Source organism: Carcharodon carcharias, chromosome 5, assembly GCF_017639515.1.
Source record: "Carcharodon carcharias isolate sCarCar2 chromosome 5, sCarCar2.pri, whole genome shotgun sequence".
NCBI classification, from domain to species: domain Eukaryota; kingdom Metazoa; phylum Chordata; class Chondrichthyes; order Lamniformes; family Lamnidae; genus Carcharodon; species Carcharodon carcharias.
The window spans coordinates 13,234,551-13,248,232 of NC_054471.1; the positions used below are offsets into that span (position 1 = coordinate 13,234,551).

The following is a 13,682-nucleotide window of genomic DNA, read 5'->3' on the forward strand; positions in this document are numbered from 1 at the left end:
ATTTTGATCAACCTTATCAAATTACCCTGTATCCCCTGTGCCTTTGCTTTCTTCATAAGTCTCCCATGTGGGACCTTGTCAAAGGCTTTGCTGAAATCCATTTTAACTACATCAACTGCACTACCCTATCTGGTCACCTCCTCAAAAAACGCCATCAAATTTGTTAGGCACTGCTCCTCTTTAACTAGAATGCCTGCATCACCCCTCTCTTTAGTGAAGACAGAGACAAAGTACCCATTGAGAACACTGACCACATTATCTGCATCAAGTAATAGCATCCCTGCATCTAGTTGCAGGGATGATATTACTGGATGGAAGGATAATATTTCCTCTGGGGTCTGGAACAAGGGGTCACATACTCAGAATACAGGATAGGCCATTTAGGGTTGAGATGAGGAAAAACTTCTTCACTCAGGGGCTAGTGAACCTATGGAATTCTCTACCACAGAAGGCTGTGGATGCTAAGTCACTGAATAAGTTTAAGGAGGAAAGAGATTCCTGGACTCTAAAGGCATCAAGGGGTATGGGGACAGCACAGGAATACAGCATGAGATAGAGGATCAGCCATGATCATACTGAACTGCTGAGCAGGCTCGAAGGGCTGAATGACCTGCTCCTGCTCCTATTTTCTATGTTTCTAATCCACAAGTTACTATGTACATCTCTGATAGGATCGACATTTTCCTTAATTATTTTCTTGCTCTTAATGTGCTGGTAAAACATCTGAGGATTTTCTTTGATTTAACTTGCCGATATTTTCTCGTATCCTCTCCTTGCTTTCCTACTTTCCATTTTTACTTCACCCATGCACTTTCTATACTCTTCTAGGCTTTCTACAGTTTTAAGTCTTTTGTGACTGTCATAAGTTTTCTTTTTCTGCTTTATCATGGCCTGTATGCTTCTGGATAGCCAGAGGGCTCTAGATTTGGCAGTACCACTTTTTTTGTGGGGACATGTCTGTGCCCGTAGAATCTCGCCTTTGAATGCCTCGCACTGATGATTGAGTTCATGCAAGCTCGTGATCAGCCCTAAGGCTGTCACTTTCAGCTCTGAAAAGTGCCCAGTCTGCCTCAGATTACCCTGGAAGAGTAAAGTATCTCAAAAGTTTGAGCAACAGGTAAAGCTAGCTGTTTCACGCTGCTACTATGCAGTAGCAACACAAGCGGTAATCACCACTAATAGGGTGCTGCCCTCGAGCCAAAAATACATCCTGTCTATCACACAAATGAATAATGTAGTATATACAGTGTCAGTATGATGCTAAGTATGTATGTCGTACGTCCCAAAGGCTGGCAGATTGTGTCAAACAACATGTTCCAGCTGTTGTTCACAACGGACAAGGTACAGACAATATCCAACTTGCAAATCTCAAAAGTGTCCAACATTAGATGTGATTCTGTGATGGACATTTGTTAAATAATCCTCAGTGCGCTAAGAATTACGCTAACAATCAATTTAGGATTGCCAGTTGGGCTCGCAGTGTGGCTCATTTGCATGTACTGGAAGCTACATACATTAATACACAGGGCCCCGTTCTTTGCAGACAGAAAGAACATGTACATACGTTGTGCCTGTTTCAGCTCAACAAAATAAGTGACAGCCATCTCTGACTCATTCCTCAAGGAAATGCCTTGCCAATCAAGGTCAAGCTACCTGGTTTAAATTTCAAACAATGCTTGGTAGTTAAATGTCAGTCACCATCAGTGCTGCATTCTCCATGGCAACGCCACTTGCCCACCAATCAGCACTCTCTTCACATACAGTATAAAATGGTGTTTTCCGTGACCTCTCTTTTTCCAACAACTACAGGGGATTCACAATCCTGCTTACAAAGGATGTTATCTGTCCTTCACACTAATTGTTGAATCCTCTGTAATGACGTTACCCTTCTCTTCTCCTCCTCTTCCCACACTACAGTCTCCAGCTCCAAGGTACCCATGGCCTGCATTCTGGCTGTCCTTTTGACAATTAAATTGTACCTGTCAGATAGGATCAGTTTCTGTGTATCTTTATTTGTTATCTCACCTGAAACTTAACTGCCACACCGCTCCTGTTTGATCCTGCATCTTTCGATGAGGTGTGACCAAGTTCTGGAATGAAACATCCAGATACTTCACCATCTCCCTTGTGTTGGAGTGTCTCTAACTCCCACTTGACCTCAATGACTCGAGATGGAAACATCTATTCCAGGTGCTCGTTCAGGACAGGTTCACTGCATGCGCCTCACCGAGCCGGGCTCCCCCGCGCTCCCGCCGCCCAGTGGGTCGGATTCCTGGACACTCAGCTTAGGATTAGGGGGCTTCCTACTGGCAGTACGAGGTCACAGATGCTCATTGTAACATCCCACTGGCACCAAGAGCCAACCCTCAGTCTCTGCAATGAATGCAAGTACCTGCTATGGCATCTTAGCAAAGTGCAATCAGTGCCTTTACCATCCTGAGAGCTATCGGGCTCAGCTAATTTCACATGTGTATTTAAAGAACAAAGAACATAGACAAGTATAGCACAGGAACAGGCCCTTCCACCCTCCAAGCCTGTGACGATCATATTGCCTGTCAAACTAAAACATTTTGCACTTCCGGGGTCCGTATCCCTCTACTCCCATCCTATTCACGTATTTGTCAAGCTGCCTCTAAAACACCACTTTCGTACCTGCTTCCACCACCTTCTCTGGCAGCGAATTCCAGACACTCACTACCCTTTGTGTAAAAAACTTGCCCCACACATCTCCTTTATAGTTTTCTCCTCTCACCTTAAATCCATGTCTCCTAGTAATTGACTCTTCCACCCTGGGAAAAAGCTTCTGACTATCTACTCTGTTCATGCCACTCATAATTTTGTAAACTTCTATCAAGTCGCCCCTCAATGTCCATCGCTCTAGTGAGAACAATCCAAGTTTCTCCAACCTCTCCTCATAGCTAATAACCTCCAGACCAGGCAGCATCCTCTGCACCCTCTCCAACGCCTCCATATCCTTCTGGTAATGTATTATTTAGCAACCAAGGAACCAAATCACTCAAACATGAAAGAGCTTTCCTATACTCTGCTTTCTATCCGGCCATTAAACCAACAGTGACAAAAATATCTAGAATGCCACCAATGCAAATCTAAATATTACAAATTGCAATTTCCAAAAGCCCACATCTAAATTCTGGATTCCTTCACAGCTGGATCCCCAATTAGTCACAACTGGATTAAGAAAATAAGAAATAAAATGAGTAGATCAGATGGATCCTTGCTCTACCATTCAACATGACCCCATCCACTTTCACACCTGCTCTCCAGAGCCCTTGATTCCCTGAGACACCCTTTCCGAACAGCATGGTGGGTGCACTAACACAACATGGACTGCAGCAGTTCAAGAAGATGGCTCACCACCACCTTCTCAAGCGCCATTAGGGATGGCCAGCAAATGCTGGCCAAGCCATTGATGCCGACATCCCGTGAAAGAATAAAAAACACCCAAAATCTCTATCTCAGCCTTATATATATTCAACAAGTATCAGCACAACATTCTGGAGTAGACAATTGCAAAGATTCGCAACCTGCTGAGTGAACAAGTTTCACCTCATCTCAGTCCTAAAGGTTTCATGCTTTACCCTGAGACTGTGCCTCCTTGTTCTCGATTCCCAAACCAGTCTGTATCCTGTCAGTGGAGGCCCAATTTACTTGCCTATCCTGGCAACCCAGTCAGCCCAGGAAACAACTTCGTCAATAGTTGATGCCGCACGTTCAAGGTAACTATACACTTCCTTATGTTTGAGAGGAAGGATCTGTGGAGGGTCATTATCATTTCATGCTTAACACCAGACGACAACTTCAAGTTAAATGCAGTTAGATGCTGTGAAGAGATTATGGTACAGCCGCGCCACCAGTGACCCCAGTTACTCACCGTGGAAGCTGTGCTTTGACTTGTTTCTGACACAAATTATGGTACCGCTCAACTTTCAGAAAGCCCTGGTTCAACATCCGCTGACAAACTGCATCCATTCGCTTACAGACCTGTGAAAAAGACACAGGTAACATAATACACCACTCGGTACGTAAAATTGAAACACAGATAGTGTTAATCCACTTGCCGGGTGTTATTTATTCGAGTCAATGTTGGATCCCCAGGATGTGACTTGTTCCAGTCTTTATCTGCCTTTGCTCCCTGGGGTGTTATTTATTCCAGTCTCTCTCTCTCTCTGCTGCCTGGGGCGTTTTTTATTCCAGTCTCTCTCTCTGCTCGCCAAGGTGATATTTATTCCAGTCTCTCTCTCCCTGCTCCCCAGGGTGTTATTTATTCCAGTCTCTCTCTGCTGCCCGGGGTGTTATTTATTCCATTCTCTCTCTCTGCTGCCCGGGGTGTTATTTATTCCATTCTCTCTCTCAGCTCCCCAAGGTGTTATTTATTCCAATCTCTCCCTCTGCTAGCCAGGGTGTTATTTGTTCCATTCTCGCTCTCTGCTCCCTGGCATGTTATTTATTCCAATCTCTCTCTCTGCTCCACAGGGTGTTATTTATTCCAGTCTATCTCCCTGCGCCCCGGGGTGTTGTTTATTCCAGTCTCTCTCTCTCTGCTCCCCAGGGTGTTATTTATTCCAATCTCTCTCTGCTCCACAGGGTGTTATTTATTCTCGTCTCTCTCTCCCTGCTCCCCAGGGTGTTGTTTATTCCAATCTCTCTCTCTCTGCACCCCGGGGTGTTATTTATTCTTGTCTCTCTCTCCCTGCTCCCCAGGGTGTTGTTTATTGCAGTCTCTCTCTTGGCTCCCCAGGGTGTTATTTATTCCATTCTCTCTCTCTGCTGACCGGGGTGTTATTTATTCCAGTCTCTCTCTCTCTCTCTGCACCCCGGGGCATTATTTATTCCAATCTCTCTCTCTCTCTCTGCTCCCCAGGGTGTTATTTATTCCAGTCTCTCTTTCTGCTCCCCAGGGTGTTATTAATTCCAGTCTCTCACTCTGCTCCCCGGGGTGTTGTTTATTCCAGTCTCATTCTCTGTCTCTCTGCTCCCCGGGGTGTTATTTATTCCAGTCTCTCTCTCTCTCTGCTCCCCAGAATGTTATTTATCCCAGTCTCTCTCTCTCTCTGCTCCACAGGGTGTTGTTTATTCCAGTCTCTCACTCTCTGCTGCCCAGGGTGTTATTTATTCCAGTCTCTCTCTCTCTGCTCCCTGGGGTGTTATTTATCCCAGTCTCTCTCTCTCTTTGCTCCACAAGGTGTTGTTTATTCCAGTCTCTCACTCTCTGCTGCCCGGGGTGTTGTTCATTCCATTCTCGCTCTCTGCTCCATGGGATGTTATTTATTCCAATCTCTCTCTCTGCTCCCCAGGGTGTTATTTATTCCAATCTCTCTCTGCTCCACAGGGTGTTATTTATTCCAGTCTCTCTCTCTCTGCGCCCCGGGGTGTTATTTATTCTCGTCTCTCTCTCCCTGCTCCCCAGGGTGTTGTTTATTCCAGTCTCTCTCTTGGCTCCCCAGGGTGTTATTTATTCCATTCTCTCTCTCTGCTGCCCGGGGTGTTATTTATTCCAGTCTCTCTCTCTCTCTCTGCTCCCCGGGGTGTTATTTATTCCAATCTCTATCTCTCCTCCCCGGGGCATTATTTAGTCCAATCTCTCTCTCTCTGCTCCCCAGGGTGTTATTTATTCCAGTCTCTCTCTCTGCTCCCCTGGGTATTATTTATTCCAGTCTCTCTCTCTCTCTCTGCTCCCCGGGGTGTTGTTTATTCCAGTCTCATTCTCTGTCTCTCTGCTCCCCGGGGTGTTGTTTATTCAGGTCTCTCTCTCTCATGGTCTCTGGGGTGTTATTTATTCCAGTCTCTCTCTCTCGGCTCCCCAGGATGTTATTTATTCCAGTCTCTCTCTCTGCCCCCCAGGGTGTTATTCATTCCGGCCTCTCTCTCTCTGCTGCTCGGGGTGTTATTTATTCCAGTCTATCTCTCTCTGCGGCCCGGGGTGTTAATTATTTCCATCTCTCTCTCCCTGGTCCCCGGGGTGTTATTTATTCCAGTCTCTCCCTCTCTGTTGCCCGGAGTGTTAATTATTTCCATCTCTCTCTCCCTGGTCCCCGGGGTGTTATTTATTCCAGTCTTTCTCTTTCTCTTCCTGCTCCTCGGGGTGTTATTTATTCCAGTCTCTCTCTCTCTCTGCTACCCGGGGTGCTCTTTATTCCAGGCTCTCTCTCTCTCTCTCTGCTGCCCGGGGTGTTGTTTATTCCAATCACTCTCTCTCTGCACCCAGGGTGTTGTTTATTCCAGTCTCTCTCTCTGCTCCCCAGTGTACTATTTATTCCAGTTTCTCTCTCGCTCTCTGCTCCCCAGGGTGTTATTTATTCCTCTCTCTCTGCTCTCCGGGGTGTTATTTATTCCTGTCTCTCTCTCTCCACTCCCCGGGGTGTTGTTTATTCCAATCGCTCTCTCTCAGCTCCCCAGGATGTTATTTATTGCAGTCTCTCTCTCTCTCTCTCTCTGCCCCCCGGGGTGTTATTCATTCCAGTCTCTCTCTCTCTCGGCTGCCTGGGGTGTTATTTATTCCAGTCTCTCCCTCTCTCTCTCTCTCCCTGCTCCCCGGGGTATTATTTATTCCACTCTCTCTCTCAGCTGCCCAGGGATGTTATTTATTCCAGTCTCTCTCTGCTCACTGGGGCGTTATTTATTCCAGTCTCTCTCTATGCTACCTGGGGTGTTACCTATTCCAGTCGCTCTCTCTGCTCCACGGGGTGTTATTTATTCCAGTCTCTCTCTCTATCTCCCTGCTCTCTGGGTTGTTATTTATTCCAGTCTCTCTCTCTCTGCTGCCCAGGGTGTTATTTGTTCCAGTCTCGATATCTCTCTGCTCTCCGGGGTGTTATTTATTCCACTCTCTCTCGCTCTCTTCCTGCTTCCCCGGGTGTTATTTATTCCAGTCTCTCTCTCTGCTCCCCGGGGTGTTATTTATTCCAGTCTCTCTCTCTGCTCCCCGGGGTGTTATTTATTCCAGTCTCTCTCTATGCTCCCCAGGGTGTTATTTATCCCACTCTCTCTCTCTCTCTGCTGCCCAGGGTGTTATTTATTCCAGGCTCTCTCTCTCCTACTCTGCTCCATGGGGTGTTATTTATTCCAGTCTCCCTCTCTCTGCTCCCTGGGGTGTTATTTATTCCAGTCTATCTCTCTCTCCCTGCTCTCTGGGGTGTTATTTATTCCTCTCTCTCTCTCTCTCTGCTCCCTGGGGTGTTATTTATGCCAGTCTCTCTCTCGCTGCTGCTCGGGGTGTTATTTATTCCACTCTCTCTCTCAGCTGCCCAGGGATGTTATTTATTCCAGTCTCTCTCTGCTCACTGGGGTGTTATTTATTCCAGTCAATCTCTCTGCTCCCAGGGGCGTTATTTATTCCAGTCTCTCTCTATGCTACCTGGGGTGTTACCTATTCCAGTCGCTCTCTCTGCTCCACGGGGTGTTATTTATTCCAGTCTCTCTCTCTATCTCCCTGCTCTCTGGGTTGTTATTTATTCCAGTCTCTCTCTCTCTGCTGCCCAGGGTGTTATTTGTTCCAGTCTCGATATCTCTCTGCTCTCCGGGGTGTTATTTATTCCACTCTCTCTCGCTCTCTTCCTGCTTCCCCGGGTGTTATTTATTCCACTCTCTCTCGCTCTCTTCCTGCTTCCCCGGGTGTTATTTATTCCAGTCTCTCTCTCTGCTCCCCGGGGTGTTATTTATTCCAGTCTCTCTCTCTGCTCCCCGGGGTGTTATTTATTCCAGTCTCCCTCTCTATGCTCCCCAGGGTGTTATTTATCCCACTCTCTCTCTCTCTCCCTGCTCTCTGGGGTGTTATTTATTCCACTCTCTCTCTCTCTGCTCCCCGGGGTGTTATTTATGCCAGTCTCTCTCTCGCTGCTGCTCGGGGTGTTATTTATTCCACTCACTCTCTCTCTTGGCTCCCCGGGGTGTTATTTATTCCAGTCTCTCTCTCTCTGCTCACCGGTGTGTTATTTATTCCAAAACAAAAACAGAATTACCTGGAAAAACTCAGCAGGTCTGGCAGCATCGGCGGAGAAGAAAAGAGTTGACGTTTCGAGTCCTCATGAACTCGAAACGTCAACTCTTTTCTTCTCCGCCGATGCTGCCAGACCTGCTGAGTTTTTCCAGGTAATTCTGTTTTTGTTTTGGATTTCCAGCATCCGCAGTTTTTTTGTTTTTATCTCTGTTATTTATTCCAGTCTCTCTCTCTGCTCCCCGGGATGTTACCTATTCCAGTCTCTCTCTCTCTCTGCTCCCCGGGGCGTTATTTATTCCAGTCTCTCTCTCACTCCCTGCTGCCCGGGGTGTTATTTATTCCAGTTTCTCTCTCTCTCTCTGCTCCCCGGGATGTTATTTATTCCAGTCTCTCTCTCTGCTCCCCGGGGTGTTATTTATTCCTGTCTCTCTCTCTGCTCCCCAGGGTGTTGTTTATTCCTGTCTCTCTCTCTGCTCCCCAGGGTGTTGTTTATTCCAGTCTCTCTCTCATGGTCTCTGGGGTGTTATTTATTCCAGTCTCTCTCTCTCTGCTCCCCAGGGTGTTGTTTATTCCAGTCTGTCTCTCTCTGCTCCCCAGGGTGTTATTTATTCCAGTCTCTCTCTCTCAGCTCCCCAGGATGTTATTTATTCCAATCTCTCTCTCTGCCCCCCCGGGGTGTTATTCATTCCACTCTCTCTCTCTCTCTCTCTGCTGCCCGGGGTGTTATTTATTCCAGTCTCTCTCTCTCTCTGCTGCCCGGGGTGTTATTTATCCCAGTCTCTCTCTCTCTTTGCTCCACAGGGCGTTGTTTATTCCAGACTCTCTCTCTCTGCACCCAGGGTGTTGTTTATTCCAGTCTCTCTCTCTGCTCCCCAGGGTGCTATTTATTCCAGTTTCTCTCTCTCTCTCTGCTCCCCAGGGTGTTATTTATTCCTCTCTCTCTCTGCTCCCCGGAATGCTATTTATTCCAGTCTCTCTCTCTGCTCCCCAGGGTGTTGTTTATTCCAGTCTGTCTCTCTCTGCTCCCCAGGGTGTTATTTATTCCAGTCTCTCTCTCTCTCAGCTCCCCAGGATGTTATTTATTCCAATCCCTCTCTCTGCCCCCCCGGGGTGTTATTCATTCCACTCTCTCTCTCTCTCTCTCTGCTGCCTGGGGTGTTATTTATCCCAGTCTCTCTCTCTCTCTTTGCTCCACAGGGCGTTGTTTATTCCAGTCTCTCTCTCTCTGCACCCAGGGTGTTGTTTATTCCAGTCTCTCTCTCTGCTCCCCAGGGTGCTATTTATTCCAGTTTCTCTCTCTCTCTCTGCTCCCCAGGGTGTTATTTATTCCTCTCTCTCTCTGCTCCCCGGAATGCTATTTATTCCAGTCTCTCTCTCTGCTCCCCGGGGTGTTATTTATTCCTGTCTCTCTCTCTGCTCCCCAGGGTGTTGTTTATTCCTGTCTCTCTCTCTGCTCCCCAGGGTGTTGTTTATTCCAGTCTCTCTCTCTCTGCACCCCGGGGTGTTTTTTATTCTCGTCTCTCTCTCCCTGCTCCCCAGGGTGTTGTTTATTCCAGTCTCTCTCTTGGCTCCCCAGGGTGTTATTTATTCCATTCTCTCTCTCTGCTGACCGGGGTGTTATTTATTCCAGTCTCTCTCTCTCTCTCTGCACCCCGGGGCATTATTTATTCCAATCTCTCTCTCTCTCTCTGCTCCCCAGGGTGTTATTTATTCCAGTCTCTCTTTCTGCTCCCCAGGGTGTTATTAATTCCAGTCTCTCTCTCTGCTCCCCGGGGTGTTGTTTATTCCAGTCTCATTCACTGTCTCTCTGCTCCCCGGGGTGTTATTTATTCAGGTCTCTCTCTCTCTCTGCTCCCCAGGATGTTATTTATCCCAGTCTCTCTCTCTCTCTGCTCCACAGGGTGTTGTTTATTCCAGTCTCTCACTCTCTGCTGCCCAGGGTGTTATTTATTCCAGTCTCTCTCTCTCTGCTCCCCGGGGTGTTATTTATCCCAGTCTCTCTCTCTCTTTGCTCCACAAGGTGTTGTTTATTCCAGTCTCTCACTCTCTGCTCCCCAGGGTGTTATTTATCCCAGTCTCTCTCTCTCTTTGCTCCACAAGGTGTTGTTTATTCCAGTCTCTCTCTCTCTGCTCCCTGGGGTGTTATTTATCCCAGTCTCTCTCTCTCTTTGCTCCACAGGGTGTTGTTTATTCCAGTCTCTCACTCTCTGCTGCCCGGGGTGTTGTTCATTCCATTCTCGCTCTCTGCTCCATGGGATGTTATTTATTCCAATCTCTCTCTCTGCTCCCCAGGGTGTTATTTATTCCAATCTCTCTCTGCTCCACAGGGTGTTATTTATTCCAGTCTCTCTCTCTCTGCGCCCCGGGGTGTTATTTATTCTCGTCTCTCTCTCCCTGCTCCCCAGGGTGTTGTTTATTCCAGTCTCTCTCTTGGCTCCCCAGGGTGTTATTTATTCCATTCTCTCTCTCTGCTGCCCGGGGTGTTATTTATTCCAGTCTCTCTCTCTGCTCCCCGGGGTGTTATTTATTCCAATCTCTATCTCTCCTCCCCGGGGCATTATTTAGTCCAATCTCTCGCTCTCTGCTCCCCAGGGTGTTACTTATTCCAGTCTCTCTCTCTGCTCCCCTGGGTGTTATTTATTCCAGTCTCTCTCTCTCTCTGCTCCCCGGGGTGTTGTTTATTCCAGTCTCATTCTCTGTCTCTCTGCTCCCCGGGGTGTTGTTTATTCAGGTCTCTCTCTCTCATGGTCTCTGGGGTGTTATTTATTCCAGTCTCTCTCTCTCGGCTCCCCAGGATGTTATTTATTCCAGTCTCTCTCTCTGCCCCCCAGGGTGTTATTCATTCCGGCCTCTCTCTCTCTGCTGCTCGGGGTGTTATTTATTCCAGTCTATCTCTCTCTGCGGCCCAGGGTGTTAATTATTTCCATCTCTCTCTCCCTGGTCCCCGGGGTGTTATTTATTCCAGTCTCTCCCTCTCTGTTGCCCGGAGTGTTAATTATTTCCATCTCTCTCTCCCTGGTCCCCGGGGTGTTATTTATTCCAGTCTCTCTCTCTCCCTGCTCCCCGGGTTCTTATTTATTCCAGTCTTTCTCTTTCTCTCCCTGCTCCTCGGGGTGTTATTTATTCCAGTCTCTCTCTCTCTGCTACCCGGGGTGCTCTTTATTCCAGGCTCTCTCTCTCTCTCTCTCTGCTGCCCGGGGTGTTGTTTATTCCAATCACTCTCTCTCTGCTGCCCAGGGTGTTATTTATTCCAGTCTCTCTCTCTGCACCCAGGGTGTTGTTTATTCCAGTCTCTCTCTCTGCTCCCCAGTGTGCTATTTATTCCAGTTTCTCTCTCGCTCTCTGCTCCCCAGGGTGTTATTTATTCCTCTCTCTCTGCTCTCCGGGGTGTTATTTATTACTGTCTCTCTCTTTCCACTCCCCGGGGTGTTGTTTATTCCAATCTCTCTCTCTCGGCTCCCCAGGATGTTATTTATTGCAGTCTCTCTCTCTCTCTCTCTGCCCCCCGGGGTGTTATTCATTCCAGTCTCTCTCTCTCTCGGCTGCCTGGGGTGTTATTTATTCCAGTCTCTCTCTCTCCCTCCCTGCTGCCCGGGGTGTTATTCATTCCAGTCTCTCTCTCTCTCTCTCTCTCTCTCTCTCTCTCCCTGCTCCCCGGGGTATTATTTATTCCACTCTCACTCTCAGCTGCCCAGGGATGTTATTTATTCCAGTCTCTCTCTGCTCACTGGGGTGTTATTTATTCCAGTCAATCTCTCTGCTCCCAGGGGCGTTATTTATTCCAGTCTCTCTCTATGCTACCTGGGGTGTTACCTATTCCAGTCTCTCTCTCTCTGCTCCACGGGGTGTTATTTATTCCAGTCTCTCTCTCCCTCTGCTGCCCAGGGTGTTATTTATTCTAGTCTCTCTCTCCCTGCTCTCCAGGGTGTTATTTATTCCAGTCTCTCTCTGTCTCTCCCTGCTTCCCGGGGTGTTATTTATTCCAGTCTCTCTCTCCCTGCTCTCCGGGGTGTTATTTATTCCAGTCTCTCTCTCTCTCTCTCTCTCCCTGCTCTCCGGGGTGTTATTTATTCCAGTCTCTCTCTCTCTCCCTGCTCCCCAGAGTATTATTTATTCCAGTCTCTCTCTCTCCCTGCTCTCCGGGTTGTTATTTATTCCAGTCTCTCTATCCTCGATGGCCGGGGTGTTATTTATTCCAGTCTCTCGCTCCCTCCCTGCTCCCCAGTGTGTTATTTATTCCAGTGTCTCTCTCTCTCTCTCCCTGCTCTCCAGGGTGTTATTTATTGCAGTCTCTCTCTCTCTCTCTGCTGCCCAGGATGTTATTTGTTCCAGTCTCGATATCTCTCTGCTCTCCGGGGTGTTATTTATTCCACTCTCTCTCGCTCTCTTCCTGCTTCCCCGGGTGTTATTTATTCCAGTCTCTCTCTCTGCTCCCCGGGGTGTTATTTATTCCAGTCTCTCTCTCTGCTCCCCGGGGTGTTATTTATTCCAGTCTCTCTCTCTGCTCCCCAGGGTGTTATTTATCCCACTCTCTCTCTCTCTCTGCTGCCCAGGGTGTTATTTATTCCAGGCTCTCTCTCTCCTACCCTGCTCCATGGGGTGTTATTTATTCCAGTCTCCCTCTCTCTGCTCCCTGGGGTGTTATTTATTCCAGTCTATCTCTCTCCCCCTGCTCTCTGGGGTGTTATTTATTCCACTCTCTCTCTCTGCTCCCCGGGGTGTTATTTATGCCAGTCTCTCTCTCGCTGCTGCTCGGGGTGTTATTTATTCCACTCTCTCTCTCTCTCTCTCTCCTGGCTCCCCGGGGTGTTATTTATTCCAGTCTCTCTCTCTCTGCTCACCGGGGTGTTATTTATTCCAAAACAAAAACAGAATTACCTGGAAAAACTCAGCAGGTCTGGCAGCATCGGCGGAGAAGAAAAGAGTTGACGTTTCGAGTCCTCATGACCTCGAAACGTCAACGCTTTTCTTCTCCGCCGATGCTGCCAGACCTGCTGAGTTTTTCCAGGTAATTCTGTTTTTGTTTTGGATTTCCAGCATCCGCAGTTTTTTTGTTTTTATCTGTTATTTATTCCAGTCTCTCTCTCTGCTCCCCGGGATGTTATTTATTCCAGTCTCTCTCTATGCTACCCGGGGTGTTACCTATTCCAGTCTCTCTCTCTCTGCTCCCCGGGGCGTTATTTATTCCAGTCTCTCTCTCACTCCCTGCTGCCCGGGGTGTTATTTATTCCAGTCTCTCTCTCTCTCCCTGCTTTCCGGGGTGTTATTTATTACTGTCTCTCTCACTCTCTCTGCTGCCCCTGGTGTTATTTATTCCAGTCTCTCTCTCCCTGCTCTCCGGGGCGTTATTTATTCCAGTCTCTCACTCTCTCCCTCTCCCTGCTCCCCAGAGTGTTATTTATTCCAGTGTCTCTCTCCCTCTCTCCCTGTTCTCTGGGGTGCTTTTTATTCCAGTCTCTCTCTCTCTCTGCTGCCCAGCCTGTTATTTATTCCAGTCTCTCTCTCCCTGCTCTCCAGCGTGTTATTTATTCCAGTCTCTCTCTCTCCCTGCTTCCCGGGGTGTTATTTATTCCAGTCTCTCTCTCTCTGCGCCCCGGGGTGTTATTTATTCTCATCTCTCTCTCTCTGCTGCCCGGGGTGTTATTTATTCCAGTCTCTCTCTCTCTCTGCTCCCCGGCGTGTTATTTATTCCAGTCTCTCTCTCTCTCTGCTCCCCGGGGCATTA

General features: G+C 47.9%; 1 protein-coding gene across 1 annotated transcript in view; it reads right to left on the reverse strand.

Moving 5' to 3' along the window:
* fbxo28 (F-box protein 28) overlaps positions 1-13,682 on the reverse strand; it is a 63,193-nt gene that overhangs the window by 20,532 nt on the left and 28,979 nt on the right. Inside the window, exon 2 of the mRNA XM_041187693.1 lies at positions 3,893-4,002. Coding sequence (XP_041043627.1) covers positions 3,893-4,002 — 110 coding nt within the window. The remainder of the gene's footprint in view (positions 1-3,892; positions 4,003-13,682) is intronic.